Consider the following 16,076-nt stretch of genomic DNA (forward strand, 5'->3'; position numbering starts at 1 on the left):
AAAGAAGAGTGGGACAGAATTCCCCCACAGTGATGTGAGATGGTGAAAAAGTCATGCTGCTACTACCTATTGAATCACAGGTTGTACTTTAGCTTCCACAGGACTGTACAGATGAAAGATGCTAGGCTAATTTATCCACAGCAGAAAATCAGTGTAAAGCAGTTTTCTGGGGATTTCACCGTGTGGCACCGTGATTGATGTGTGCATACAAGTGCTCTGTATTTAATTTCCTCTCGATTTTGTCAGGTGAGCAGCTTGCAAGTTGTATAAAGCACCTTTTGAATTATATCTGCCGATTTCATAATGTTTGGTTTGGTAAGCTGCCCGTTTTCTTATGTCATTGAAGTAAGCGCACACACAGATATGTAGCTATCGCCTTTTAGATCAGTCTTTTTGTTTTTCTCTGTCTTAAAAGAACAGAACAAGTTGCAACACCTCCATTATTTTTGATAAATCTCTGGAGATCTGAGTGGCTTAAAAAACTTAACTGCTTGATGCAAACATTTTGCACCCACATGGCCAACATGAAACTAAGAAGTATGTATGGGGACGTTAAGTTGGAACCAGTTTGACGTACTTTTCCAGCCTGCTGGACACACCCATGCTGTATACTCCTGTTTCTGCTGGAGATGTATCCATGTGTCTGAGGGGGAAAACAAACGCAGTAGCTGGTATTCTCGAGAACTCTGACTTGCGTAAAACTGTCACCACACGCCCAACAGAGTGTGTCACGGGTGCCATGTGTTCAGTTGCACCCACTAATCTTACATCATGTCATAACAACGGGACCCATCATTACCAAAATGCTGCTGATTGCAGGTCAGTAGAAGTTAGGGCGTAAGAGCTACAAGAGACATATGTCCTTAGAAAAGGCTTAACAGCATGCAGGAATTATAAGAGAAAAGACAAAAAGCCCGGACCAAATAAAAGCAACTCTACAGGGCATGGCTGCTCTTTATCTCCTCCTTTTTAGCCCCAAATAATATTTGCTCTTTCAGCTTGATGGCGCATGTCCCACGAAGCATAATAACCAGCGACCGCCAGGATTTCAAGGCTTCCTGGCATCTGTTCCTACGGCCTGCCATTCACGAGGCACTTACATGAACGAGCCCTCCGGGGGCAGCAGGCTATTCAAGAGTCAGGCCTACTTTCTTTTCTAGCCTTTACCCGGGACCACTTCTTTATTTTTCTCAGGAAAGTCCCTCAGGACAGGGCAGCATTCAGAGCCAGGCTGCCGACACGTGAGCCGTAGCCCGGCAGGTCTGGCATCTGTAAAGTTCTGCAAAAGAGAAAGCCTCCGGGGAGCACGCATGTAGAGATTAGAGGGAGGTGAAGATGTTTGGTTCCTGTTCGGGATGATAAGATTTTCTCAGGAGAAGCAAAGCAGGATCGTTCCCGATGTAATGAAAAACAACCCTGCTACTACAGTAGTGCACCTCTAGAGATTCATCTGAGCTGAATAAATAGTTTCAATTATAACAAGATGTGTTCTTCTAATATCCTGCTGCAATCAACTATTAATGTGTTTTCTTTCTTTCTTTTTCATGTGCCCCCCGACTTTCTGCCTTTATTCTCCCGTTGACGAATAGGTAAGTACCCCTAACACTTGACATACATCTGGAACCCATCTGGGCCTGTAAATTCCAAACAAATAATTTATTCTTGTATGTTTGATAGTTAATATTTCCCACTGCTGCACATACACACATCTGCAGAGGACTCAGGGTTCACTGCAGGGCTGTACTTTCCTTTCCACAGCTGAGGTACGATGAGCTGCGAGAGACCGCACCCGTGTCCGTGCACATGTGCCCATTTCCATGGAGACGCAAAGCTTAAAATAATACACACAATGGCATCCTTTCTGAAACCTTCTGGCACGAGTTAGTATGAGGTGTCAGTGTGGCGCTGACAGCCCAGCTGGGATTTCCACTCCAGCTCATTGATGCTTTCCGTACCGCTGTGTTAATGAGTAAACACGCACGCTCTGTTTCAGTGGAAATCTTATGCACACACACTCCTACAGCTGGGCACTGCTTTACAGAATCATCAGTGTACGTTTGAATATTTGTGTTGGCCGACAATGGAGAGATACATGTGGTATAATCCCAGTGTGTCCTGGGAGAGTCAGGGTGCGGCTCCGAGTGGGCGACACGCTGGTCTGGAGAAAATGTTTCTCGGTGAAGTGAATGTGATTGGATTGGATTTGTGACGATTAAAGACACTTTATAAGGAGCAGACAAAGCATTCAAATAAATGTATTGAACAGAAAAGCAGGGAGCATTTCAACTTATCTCTCTACTCATTAAAGTTAAGTAAAGATGTATCTAATTAAAGTTTTTCTTTGGTTGACTGTATCTCTAATATTGTTAGCGTCTGCACTGAGCCATTACTGGGCATTTAGCTATGTTGTAACCAAACAAACTCCTCTGAATCTCTAGGAATAATAATCACAGCATCAATTTAAGGACTCACAAATGTCAGAAGATTCCCAGAGGGAGATCACTGAAACGGAATTGGAATTGGGAAAGGCGTTTGGGAATATACAAAAAGGTGCAAAAAAAACGATGTTTGTTTGAAATATAACATGTAGCAGGACAAATAACTGAAACAATTATCTAAATGAACAAAGGAAAGAAATGAGGAAGGGGTACCCACCACATCCATCCACATTCACCCACTCTTGAGCGACTTGCTCTTAGAAGGACTTTGTGCCCAAGCTTTCCTACTAAATTAAAAGCAATACACAGTTTATGATGAATGCAGACTGTACAGTGGTGGTGTGGTTAGATCTGTCGCAAGAAGGTCCTGAGTTTGGCCGTTGACACAACTCTGCAATCTTGGACTGCAGGTGTACAAGTTTAAAAAACGCCAAAGTGTGTGGCTATCTGCAGAGAAGACCAAAAATAAATAAAAAGTGCACTTGCACTGGCTGATTCATATCAGGAATTTAAACAATGGAGGCATGCACTCCTAACTGAAGACAATTAGGCCTTCAGAGAAAGGAAGAAAGACAGGAGGTGAAGACCCAGAGGAAAGATACACTGAGGAAATATATTACTTAAATAAAACAGGAGGTGGAAACAAGAAAGAAAGCGGAATGAAACAAGGAGAGAAAGGCAAAGGGAGGCTAAAGACACAAGGAAAAAGTGAACATGAAAAACACGAGAACAGCATGACAATTAAATCAAAACATGGCCCAAAACTACACAAAACCCAGGACCATAGAGGAAAGTCTGTGTGTGGGAAACACTGTGTTGTATTAGCAGTGCTATTTCTCTCTAAATAGTTCCACCTCCTGGTGAAGCTTGTGGGTTTGGGGGCTTTCTGGGTGTGGTGCTGGAAGCCGCCAGGATTTGGTGCTCCATTGTTTTCCCTCTAAGGCCTGCTGGGTTTGCTCTGTGCATATCCATCCATCCTGCCAGCGACTGGTTTGTCTTGGACCAGCCGGGCCGCCGATGTATTCTCTCTCTGATTTGATCCCCAGCAGACAGAAATGTGTGAGGGTCAGCCCAGCTCAGTCTAATGCCGCTCCCTCTTGATGACTTTCCCTGATACCCCCGCAGGTCACTCTCCTACAAAGCTGAACCCAGTCTGACCATAGCTGTCTGTTAAACCGAGGTTTCCACTGCGATTGTCCAGCGCCAAATCTGCCCTCGTCATCCCTTTTCCAAACCACACCTTGCTCCATGTCTGCGTTCAGGGTTCCCTATTTTCTCCTCGAACACTCTGTCTGTTCTACTTATTGTGCTCCATGTGAGCGGCGAGTGATGCCAGTAAACTGGTGAAACCACAGTCTGAGGCTCACACAGCTCAGTGTTTACACAGGAAACTGTGGTGAAAACCTTCTGCGATTAAGCTATTCAGACACTTACATAACAGTCTGCATATTCCTGTGTACCTTTAGTGCCAGGTTACAAAGCGACTCTCCAACTGTGTGAGGTTGTTGCCCTCACTGATACCGAACACACACATTACACACGCATGTAAGTTTGTAATCGCTCGAGTGTTTCCGTAACCTCTGCAGCTCCGCCTGTGACCTGAAACTCTAGTGCCATGTAGGCTCCTACCCTCTGACCCCTCAGCTTGTCATACACTGAGCTGATAAATGAGCAGCTGTGCAACACACTGGATGCGCTTCTGTCGCCAGGAGCTGGTTTTTGTTTAAAATTTAAACACTAAGCAGTGTGCAGCCTTTCAGTCAAAGCAGAACGCAGATATAGGCCAGTGCGACCGTGAAACAGTTATACGAGACACATAAGGTCAGGCAGGCGGCAGCGTGCAGACAGGACTCTGCAAGTTTTCTGTTTTATGACAAGAGAAAGAGTTATTTACTCTTAACACACATGCTATTATGACTGACACGGCACTGTGTTTGCCTTTGCACGGCAGGCCATCAATCCCTCAAGAAATGAAAATTGATAAAAAGTCCTAAAAAAAAGCAAAACAAAATGTTTCAATTTACTGTTTTTTCCTCATTTACTAGCAGGAACCACATCTCCAAATGTGATTAAACAGCTTTTATTGATCGTGAAACAGCAAGTTAGGCCTGATGATGGTCTCATTGGGGACTGACTATGGATTCTGGGGCTGGCAGACCTGGTTGGTACCTATAACACAGGACGATGCAAAGATTGTGGGCATGCTAGTTCCTCTCATACTCTATCCACTGCTGAGGGACGGAGTTGGAGGGTTGGGTACCTCAACAAGTTTACTTAATATTAGTGCTGTCAGCGTCAATCTCATTGAAAGGACGTTAACGCCATAACTGCATTAATGCGGCAAATCTCCGTTAGCAAGTTACTGCGGATCGCCCTGTGTGCGGGGCAGCACGGCGTCAACGCATTAGCGCGGTTACCTCGTTTTTTTTCTGTTCTCAAAGTGATCTCCCTGTTGGAGCTCTGTCTGGGGGGAGTTCTTTTTTCTCCTTGTCTTTCCTAATGTTGTGTATTTTCCATTGTTCGGTTCCGGGTCGCTGCTCGTGTGGTCGACCGGCCAGTGCTACCTAGCCTGACCTGTCTCCCCAATGTGATGTTTGTGTATTGTATGTATGGTCGGCAAGGTCAGTCTCTCAATTTCCCCTCGAGGATGAATAAAGTCTTCTGAATCTGAATTTCTGGTGGAGTGTCAACCTTGTGATAAACTTGGCGTAGTGGTCTGGTCCAAGCCATTTGTAAGGTGTGAGCTGCCTCCTTCCTAGGCGGGCCCTGCCAGGACACATTTTGTAACGCACGTTTAAATATTCAAAGGAACGATTCAATTAAACACATCCTCCCATGTCTAATGTTGCTTTGTCATGCATGTGGAGTCGTATTGAAATTACATAATGTGCGCAGCATAAATGCAGCCTGTTGACAGGTTAATCTCTCGTTCCCGTCTTGTTTTTCTTGGCTTTGTGCATGTGGAAAGGTAAATTCGCTCCTTCCTCGCTCGTCCTGTCCGACCACAGAGGAAAAAACACTTTTGTTTCACCTTTTTGAATGCAACCGTTTTCCCGTAAGCCTTCTGGTTCATGTTGACAGAGCTGATCGTGCCGAGGCTGCTCAGGTTACTTCTTCTGCTTGTTCTGACTTCAGGGGCTTTCATTATCCTCTTCCTTGTGGTTAACACTACCTTTACTTCCAGTAAAGATGGGAACGAGTTTTTCTTTTTGTTCTTTAAATCTCTTCCAAAAAAGTTTGCCTTTCTCTGGGTGCTCCTGAGACGGAACAAAAGCAGGAGGTCAAAGGGCGAATGTTTTAATTTGTGAGACTAATAGGCCAGGTGGACCTGGAGGCTACGGAAACCCAGAGAGCCTTTTCAGCTGGGACCAGCCCAGGAACGCCCCTTCCTCCTCTGCTGAGTCTGAGTGTGTGAGTACTTCAAAGGTGCAGGGAAAGCAGGAACCCGTGCCAAGCTCAGCGGGAGGGCCATTACAGCCCAATAGGAGTCAGCTGTGACCTCAAAGACCGTTAAATGATGTGATATGAGAGGGCGTGCTGCAGCCTCCCGAAGGCCTCTGTAGCAAATCAGGAGGGCAGAGCTGTAAAATGAGCTCCTTGCTGATTTAAAGGTTGAAGGAATTTTAAGTGTACTTAAAAATATAGGCTGTTACTTTTCTCTTACATGTGTTTTTCACATTTTCCCCTATGTTGTGCATTAAGGAACTGCTCAATTACTTTTTTTTATAGTTTATATTTGTAACTTTTCAGTGTTTTTTTTGCTTTTCTATTAAGTTTAAAAATGTAGAAATGGGTAGTTTTTATCACTAAGCATCTGAAAACTGAATATCTATAGTCAGCAATGAGGCTGTGAACAAGTGGCCAATAAATTGGTGATTTACTTGAGTGTTTGCTGATGTGAGCTGACCCCACAGTCTGTATGCAGACATAATAATGAGGTGTCTAGAGGTCAAGAGGTAAAAGGCTGCTGAATGCATCGGCTCTGACCTCTCCCGACCCCGCTGAGTGCGCATGTAGAGGAGAGAAAAATGAATCGCCCATCTCTGCTGGCTGGGAGTTGCTCTCATTCAGTTTTTGTTATACTGAGGCTTTTCTTTTCATCGCTTAGAAGCTGTGAGTCAAAGAGCGGACGCCTGTAAACAAGGGGGTCAGGTTGTATGGCGAGGGCAGGGTAATGAAATATTCACAACACAGAGTGAGAGTCGATTCGAAGTGAAGCTAATATGAATGAGTTGGTTTGGGCTTTTTACAAGATTTTAATGAGAGAACATCTGCGGACGGTAACTTCCAGATGATTTCATCATTGTTTTTGCTCCTGATAAGTGTAAATCAGGATTTAATTACAGTGAGCTGAGAAGTGCAGTGGAAACTCCCACTCATGCTGTTTGAGCTGTTCAGCATGACTAAGGGTTGATTGCACCGCATCGCTGCAAGAGCTGGATTCTCCCTGGATGTTGTCATTCTTTAGTAGCACTTTGATAGATGTACTTATTTTGCTCTTTGGTGGATCAGTGGAATAAGAGGGAGGTTTAAAACTGCAGGTTTAGCTTTCAGAATTGCATTTATCCAAAACCTTTTCTTAATACACTTTTAAATCTCTGCTTAGAATCTTATATAAGTAGATTTGCAAACATTTTCTTCTAGTTAAGTCTTCTAAAGCTTTCTTTTGTTAATTAAAAAAAATATAGTATCTATATATACTGTGTCAGAGTGAGAAAATAAGAAGTTAAAAGAAAGAAATTGATGCTCGCACCAAGCGTAGCCCATCTTTATTATATATATATATCACTGTCACTGTTTACAAACTGAGCATCGTGTAGTATTCAATAAGATTTGAAACTAACAGTTGATCACATAAATTAATCATGAAAGTGTTTAATGAGGTGATAAATCAAGTGAACCAAAGGGTCATTTTTCCATAGACTTTCATGTAATTTGAAGTTTTTGTTGTACTCACCCCCTGCTGGCCACTAAGTAGAATGCAATGGCTTTATTTTTCAAGCCCAGAGGCTACGTCAAGGATCTCGAACTCCAGTATGATTGAACAATGCATGATTTAGCCTACATCCATTGAACAGTAGGATTGACAGGAGGTCAACTCACACCCGGTGGGCTGTTGGGTTTGTTATACACTGGCAAAAACACCATAAAGAGAGCAAAGCATTAAAGTTGCAGACTTTAAAACCAAAGTAATGAGCTAAAAGTTGCGACAAGTTGCTACAACTCCCCAAAAGCAACTGCCTTCGCATTTCATTTAGCCATTTGATCTGCTGTTGATATGAAAGCCCAGGTCACCCTTTCTATTTATTCATTTGTCTGGATTCAGCGTCGCATAAATGTGCAGTGACGCTCTCGCAAAACTGCCTGCTCATTACCGTGCTGTAAAACACGCCGCACACTCTCGTGAACATTACACAAGCTGGAAAAGTTTACAAAGGAAATGTTTCTGAGGACGTCAGACGTTCAACACATCCTCCTCCTTTCCCCACCAGAAACGTCTCCCTCGAAAGAGAGGGAGATCTTTTTGTTGGCGTCACGCCTACCCTGCGATGTACAGCGCTGTGGAGGGTTCAAAATGGAAAGTATTTCAAAGTCACCGCAGCCTGCCGACAGACTTTGTAGTGGTAATTTAAAGCAGCTGAGGAAACAATCGCGCACCGCTCCTCTTCTACAACTCTGAGCCTTCGTCGATCTTCGGGAGGATTTCGGCTCAGCAGCAACAGAGTTTCAGATATTATTCCAAATAATTCTTAACCAGCATGGTTTAAAAACTGCGTGTGTGCGTTTAGGGTATGGATAAACTTCAGAAACTTTATAGCTTTGCTGAGGATTGTATCGCAGGAGGGAAGTTTTGGGGTTGTGGTTTTGAAGTTTCTTTCCTGTTGATGAATATATTTTTGGGCTTTCCAAGCTTGTATGGTCGTCTGTGTGTTTATGCACTTCGCTCTTGCATTTTCCTTGTTATTTGCCTTCAGTAGAACATTAGGTTTATCATGAGGTCATGTGTTTTAACGTTTTACAATGGAAAACTGTGATATCTGATGGGATTCCCCCTCCCTTTCTTCATTTTCACCCTTCACTGTACCTCCTGGCACACAAGCAGACAGACAGTTTGGCGCTCCAGGCGCTGGTCCAAAATCTAAAGCAGCGTCTCCTGAAAGTACACGTGTGATTTCATTTCACCACCAGACGGGTTTTCGTGTGTGGGCTTGCAGCGCTGCCAACCCCTGCGTGCTGACCTCAAGTCAAGAAACACAAGCAGACTTTAGTGCGTTTTAATTCATCAGGAATAATTTCACACTCCTGCCGTGCTTTTCCCACCGTGGTGATGTCATTAAAGAACAGATTAGGTAGATTGAAATGTCACTTTTATGGTACTATAAATAGAATCGTGATCCTGATGGGCGTATTCCTCGTTTCTCAGCCGGATAATTAGCTGACTCATATTGAGGGACAGTAAAGCACTTTAGGAAGTCAACCAGCAGTTTGATTACTGCTCAGCAGCTGTTTGCTGTGGTACCTGCAGGCACCTGAGAGCAGCATCGGGCTGCAAAAAAGGCTCATTACCCCCCCCCTGTGGACCTCCTGGTTCCCAGCATCGCATTCCAAGCAGAGCCCACATCAAAGCTCCAGGTGAGCTGAGGGAGTGCCTGTTTGAATAGGTGTGGTAGGAAGAGAGACAGATGGGAACACCTTCAGTTACTTGTACTAGAATTAGTCTCAACTATGACCAGTCTGTGCAAGTCCAGTGTCAGAGTGGAAACGATCCCAAGGGCCACTTAAATGTTACACGCTAAATACACCAATTAAGTTGGACAGTTACCACATTACCCTTGCTTTAAAAGCAAGTGACACCTTCTACAGCAGTGACAACAAAGACTGTGAAACAGGTGGATAAGCAGGGGCATGAAAGCACAAAGGGCTCTTTTCTTATGGATATATTTGGTGTGATGACTTCTAGTTGAAAGGATGCTGGTTCAATCCCAGGGATTGAACCTAAATGCTCCCAAGGCAATTTAGAGTATGTGTACAAAGTGCTGTGCGTGGTTTAAATGAGGCTTGTATTGAAAAGTGCTCAGTTAAGCTGCAAAGTAAGTGCAACTTCATTTATAAGGTTCCCTTGGCTAATTTTTGCTATGTATAATATAACCACATACCCATTTCTTTTCTGGACAGTTATGACTGATTAAACATGATAGATTTCCTCAAAGTGCTTTTATGTCTTTGGAGTTTAATATTAAAGTGGACCTATTATGCTTTTTAAAGTTTTCTGTCATATATAAACTGTCCCAGTGTTGGATGCTCATATTAAACTCAGCCAAACCTCCAGATAATGAGGTCGTGGTATGTATTCCCTGTGAGCCTCATTATTTGGACCTTTGGTAAAGAGAAAGTAAGTAAAAGCATAATAGCTTTCTCTTTAAAAAAAAGTGCTTCAGAGATGCAATCATGGTGCAGTTATGGGAAATGTAGGATCCAGGGTCTGTGGGAGTCACCAGTACCATGGGGCTGTTATACTGTGCAGGGCAGTTGGCAAGGCTTGGGTCACATTTACAGTGAGAACATAGCCCTGGTGTGGGGGTATAGCTCAGTGGTAGAGCATTTGACTGCAGATCAAGAGGTCTCTGGTTCAAGTCCAGATGCTCTCTCGCTTGCAAATATGTGAAGCTATTGGACCAATTAAACAGTATTGAGTGTTCACCTTTATCTTTTGTTGTTCAGCATAAAAAAGCCTCCATCATTAGAGCATGAGGCTTCACTGGGTGGCTTCGTTGTTACACTGACACAAATCATATATTTAAGCCTTTGCTGTTCCCATAGCTCAACCCAAACCGAGCACCATCATCAAAACACCAAATGATGGAGGATCATTTAGAAGGACAACTCTATTTTTTTCCATTCTTGAACTCCAAAGTAGCTTCACCCGATTCACATTTCAAAAATAAACCTTATGCATCTTAAATATTTTATCCCCAACCTGAAAAAACAGTTTTAGCTCGCCACAGTATAACCCAGCTTTCTTCTGATTGGCTGGCTCTCACAAGCAATTAGGTATATACCGTTGCTATTACGTTAGATCTGTTATGCAGTTGGGAGCATGTCTAGAGGAGGCACAAATCCCTTTATGTTTGCATCAGGAAGGGCAAGCAGTGTGAAAAACCTGCAAAAGCAAACATGTGGAGTTGCCTGCGTTGGCTACTTCTTGTGAATAAGAGCAGCCAGATGTAGCTGGCTCTTTAATTGGTTAATATTATGCTATATTTCTGCCATTAATCTTCCTGTTCATCACTCTTATAATCAGCAACATTTCAACATTTCAGCAACTCTTAAGCTTCCCTCAGCTAGCCTGTTGGTTTCTTATTGAATGTCAACAATCTTGTGCCCCACCTGATGCAGCTAGTCAGCAGCGGCGGCAGCGACATCACCATCAGCTGGGTGGATTTGGGCTCAGAGCGGATTACTGGGGAGAGGGGTATTATTGTTTTTTTTCCTACTGGCACTGGGACTCTACTCTTTGTGCTTTCCTAATCAGACCTCAGTGGAGACTTTCTCCAGCAGCTGACTGGACACTCAGCAGGAGAGCAGCGTTGTTTTCTTTAATAATCGCAGATGTTACATTGGAGCATTTTCATTTTTGATTACAGAAAAAATATGAAAGGATAAGTCTCCCAGCAGTTTGGTCTGTTTACTTTTTCTTCAGGTGAGTGCCATGCATCTAGTTTTAGATGCTTTGCATTTGCTTTCACTAACAAATTTGACTAGAAAGTATTGTGCTTGAGTAGTTCAAAGCATCTAAACTATTTATTTAAAGAATGAACTGCAATATTTAACACAAAAGTTCAGGACATGCACTGTCCCGTGCATCCTTCGGCATTCCTCCGTACCCTCCGCGATCCTTCATTGTAGGTTAAGCGGTCAGTGTTGTTTCAGCGGTTTGGATTAACACTCCTCTCCTCCTATAGCACACCATAAACAGATTAGTGGTCTCCAAGTCAGGGCACGGCTGGGCCATCTGTACCCTGCACTGGGTGGGGATGGGGACATGGGGGTGGAGTGTGAGCAGATGTTCCAGAGGGGCTGTAGGTCAGTAGGGCCGAGGGACCGTCAGTCACGAAGGACGCAGAGTTCCTGTTCAGGTGACGGATTTAAAGTGAGTTTAAACCACCGTGCATTGTCATGGCTCTGGGATGCTGCATCGCCCTCACACCCCAAGGTACTGTATAATTTACTGAGGCTTTAATTGAGCCGCATGCACCTCCCACTTCGCTCCTGCTCTGCATGTCAACCACAGCGGTTTCACACTTTGTCACAAGATGTAAGACGCGATGATGAAGAGTTTGTTTTTCACGGTTAGTTTGAACCGTGTTAAAAACCCAAACGCTCCCCACACACTACACTTGTCCTGCAGCGTGAGTAACCCCAAAGAAAAAAAGGAATCAAAGATTCACTCGCGTAAATTACACACAGCTGAAACAGCAATGTGCAAGCTCATCTGTCTGCCTGTTACATGTACAGAAGTTCAGATTTAGAGTTTTTCTCAAGTTCTACGTGTGACCTAATGGCTGACATCTGCGGCTCTGTCCTCCCAGGCCGCTGGCAAATTGTAGGTGTGTGAGCGTAGGTGTGAGGCTGTTTTGACTTGGCTCCTGTCTGAGCCAAAACCGAGAAAATTACAAGGCAGAGGCAGTCTGGGGATGCATGCAGGCTTTCATTGCCCCTCTTCTCCTGGCCTGCAGGGCTGAGTGCAGTGGGGGATGATCCTGCAGCAAATGAAGAGGTGGAGATGAGATTGATAGGCAGTGTCACAGTGCACATAATAGAGTGTGATTTCACCTCGCCAGGAAAGTTAACAGAAAGATGCCACAAGCAACGACGCAAATATACAGAAATGCTCCTCAAAAAAATTTTTTTCTCTTCTTCTTCTTCTCACCGGAGGCCATGTGGCTCATTTGGCTCAATATAGCCATGCTGCAAATCAATCAGCCCGATGTGAAACAAAGAGAAAGCTGCCAAGAGGTCAATGAGATGGCTGCAGCCTGATGTGTTTTCTTAGGCCTCACTGGGGGCAACAGCTGACCACTAAATTAGCACTAAAAGCTTTGCCCATATGGACTTCTGTGTCCATGAAAACCGCTCTTAAAGGCCTCTAATGAACTCGTGCTCTGGCGCACAAACACAGCCTCACTTAACCAAGATTTCAGCGAGCAAGGTCAAAGGAAGTACTGATGTGTTTTTTAGCTGGAGGACGATAAAAACGGGGAAGGTTGAATGGAGTCAGATGATGAGAGCACAGTGTTTGTCCTAGTTGTGGCTGCTATTGTTGTCAAATGGGTTTTTAATGTGTTGTGAGACACTGAGGGTGTCACAGCAAGGCCAACAGTTCACAGCTCAGTGGGGAAGCACTGAGGGGAGAGGCTGACAAGCAGTGTCAGAGGGCTCCTCATTTCACCATAATTTACACGGCAAACGCATCATCTGCTCCACGTCTGAAATATTGTGGGCGTTTGCTCGGTTATATATTACTGCACCGATATTAAATCTGTGGCAAGTCCAATAAATAAATATAATAAATGCAGATATATCCATCCAGGTCCTACAGGGGTTTTCCTGCATTAAAAAAAATTGGCAGCTAACAAAGGTGACTGTTTCATGTTGTATATTTTAAACCTGGCTGTTTATTTACAACACGCATGCAAAGTCATATGGCAGCAGGTAGGAAACATCTGGCGGGCGTAAAACAATTTCATTAAGATTCGAGTGAAGCGGTGCTTCCACACCGGTGTAAATCTTTGCTGAGTTCACCTCCAGCTTCTCCAGCTGTGCAGGAGATGCAACACAGAGCGTGTTTTTAGTTCAGCGAGGTCACACAGCAGAGGGCTTTTAGATCACCCTGGAAAACGTCAGGTTGTGTCGGCGTAGCTGATAAACACGTCGCGTCTCCTGGGGATTTCGCAGTGTTTCTTAGAAAGGACCTGCCAGAGGATTCATAGCAGTGATAGTGATGTTAGAAAAGCACTTAGCATACGCAGCAGTTGGATACACAGGCTGAGGTTTAGTGTCGGGCTGCTGCGCTGGGTCTTCCTGACCTTTAGTAGCTCCAGTCAGGAGTTGGACCGTGTCCTTTTCTGTGTGAACGAGGCTAAAGTTAACTTCTGGCTGCAACACAAAGCAAACTACGAGCCAGAGCCGCCTCTCATCAGACACAGAGGTCAGATAGAGTGCGATTCGGCAAAGCTGCCCGGTCAAGGACAGGCCCAGAAATGTCAGGCAGGTAAGAGAAGACTGACAGATCTGTCTGTGTGTGCTATCAAAGCAAAAGCTCAGCAGTTAATCCTCAGGATTTTACTTGGATTTCGCTGCAGATGTCTGAGATACTATCTCACGCCAGTGCCTTCAATGAAGGAGTCTTATTTCATGCAACCAAACTATGCTGTTATTTTAATCTACTCATGCTGGTTTCTCTCTGACATCTTGTTCTTGTATGAATAACTCCTGTGCATACTTCAAGCAGTCAACATCCAAATAAGTCCCAGCACAAAGACCAGACTTCATCCTTTTGAACTCAAACTTTCCCCATTCATGCAGCCCCTCCATGCATTATGTGTAATTTGAAGCGGTGCAGTAACTCGAGGAGATGTAAGGGGGAGCAGTGGGGTTATTCCATGTATTGGTCAGTGTTTAGAGGATGAAAGTCACACTATCAGGTTGCATTAATACCTATTGTTTGGCTGCAGGTGATAGCATTGCATTAGTAAACAGGCTATTGTGCTGCTAACATTGGATGTGATTATCTGGATTTTTAGTCTCAGGCTTTAAGCTGACTCTGTTGTTCTCCCAACTAATAAAAAACCCTTCAGTGTTCATATGTAGAAGGAGATAACATTCAAAGCCACCACAAAGCAAAGCTCATCAGTTGCATTTGTTTCAGAAAATGTGGACGTCACACATTTTAACCACAAAAATGCCTGAATGAACGTCCAGTACAGTCGTGATGAAAGCTGCCTTTCCGTGATGCAGCCATCATGTCTCAATAAGGGTTACAAGAAGCATGACGAAATAATGGACTGATAGTAGCCATTGTCCTTTAAAGGAAATCCATGAACGATAAAAATCTGACTGTTAAAGTTATCAGATAACAGGTTGGATAAACTAGTGAAATATCAGCTAATTATGATGAAAAGATGGTCTCTATAAAGTGACAGAATAAATTAACTAATTAATGACCCACCAGCCAATTCATTAGGTTTACCTGCTTGTTAATACAAGTATCTAATCACCCAATCACGTGGCACCAAATGAATGCATTCAGGCATGTAAACATTGTCAAGACAGCCTCCTGAAATTCAAACAGAGCATCAGAATGGGGAAGGACGGTGACTTTGAAGTGTCTCTTAAATCCTCCGCAAACAATTTGGTTAGTTCTCTGGGTGACAGTGGCTTATTAATGGCCAGACTGCTTCAAGCTGAAGGCAATAGTAACTCAAATAACCAGTTGTTAAAAACAAGATATGCAGAAGAGCATCTCAAAGCTTGAAGGAGATGAGCTACAGCAGCAAAAGTTCACATCTGGTGCCTCTACAGTCAGTTAGGAACTTGAAACTGATGCTAAGATTTAAAGTGGCTTTTTCCAGACGATTGGAAAAACGTTGCTTCCCACAGAATAGCAAAACCAAGTGATTACTCATAGAGGTTCGTCTGATTGTTGGAGCTTTCTCTATTAATGGAAGGCTCATTCAATTGAGATGTTTTCGTGACCATTTCTCCTCACTAAACTTCCAATGTAAAGCAACATGTTTCAAACTATTACCTAGTCACACAGGTGTGGCTTAATTTGTGCTTCAGTGAGATGTTTTAGGATCATATAGATGCCCTTGTGCCTTATAAATTATGACTCTGGATTGTCTGTGACCACACTGTTGAATTTCACTAGAAAAGGTTTGTCATTTTTACCTATCTCTCTCTCCCTGACAGCGGTATCTAACCTGGATGTGGAGAGTAAGCTGACAGCACATTACCAAGCTCCCTGGCATCAGCAGAGGAACGTTTTCCATCCCTCTACGCGGCCAGAATGTGTGGAAGAGCTCCACAGGCAAGCCAAAACCAGCCTGTGGGCCCTGCACCGAGGTGAGGCCCTCAGGAGCACTCAGCTCCTCAGATTGCAACACAGGAGGAAAAGCTGCTCTCTGTCATGCCTAGTTAATAAACTGCTTCACTTTTCCCTTACGTGCCATTTAAAAACATTTCAGCTATAACATGCATCCTTCCAGGCAGGTCTGCAGCCTGTGTTTGGAGGCATCGTGCCCTCTAGTGGACATGTTGTGCAACTACAACGTAAATAACAAGCATGTTCAGAGGCCATTTTCACACAGACAGTCTATCTACAACTTAAAAAAAAACATAAATAGTCAAGCATCAAAGAAGTGCACTTATGAATTCATCAAAATCACTTTAGTCATGTACTCTTAAGCACAACACTACACAATAATTCCTGGGTAAATTCAATGCAGAAAAAATGGCTGACCAAGGACTCATATCTAACCAGATTAATCTGACCCCGCAGGTCGGTCTGCATGTGACACCTCTCGACACTTATATTTTATTATCTCAGTGAACAAATACAATCGATCTTCAGTGTTT

General features: G+C 43.8%; 1 protein-coding gene and 1 non-coding gene across 2 annotated transcripts in view; both read left to right on the top strand.

The window, feature by feature from the left end:
* Positions 1-16,076, top strand: part of nhsa (Nance-Horan syndrome a (congenital cataracts and dental anomalies)) — a 65,312-nt gene that overhangs the window by 36,992 nt on the left and 12,244 nt on the right. Inside the window, exon 2 of the mRNA XM_005732440.1 lies at positions 15,411-15,597. Within this exon, the coding sequence (XP_005732497.1) occupies positions 15,411-15,597 (187 nt within the window). The remainder of the gene's footprint in view (positions 1-15,410; positions 15,598-16,076) is intronic.
* trnac-gca (transfer RNA cysteine (anticodon GCA)) lies at positions 10,016-10,087 on the top strand. The gene has a single exon. It is a non-coding gene; the product is annotated as a tRNA-Cys (tRNA).

Source organism: Pundamilia nyererei, unplaced genomic scaffold (assembly GCF_000239375.1).
Source record: "Pundamilia nyererei isolate P.nyererei 1_Seehausen unplaced genomic scaffold, PunNye1.0 scaffold00046, whole genome shotgun sequence".
Lineage (NCBI taxonomy): Eukaryota > Metazoa > Chordata > Actinopteri > Cichliformes > Cichlidae > Pundamilia > Pundamilia nyererei.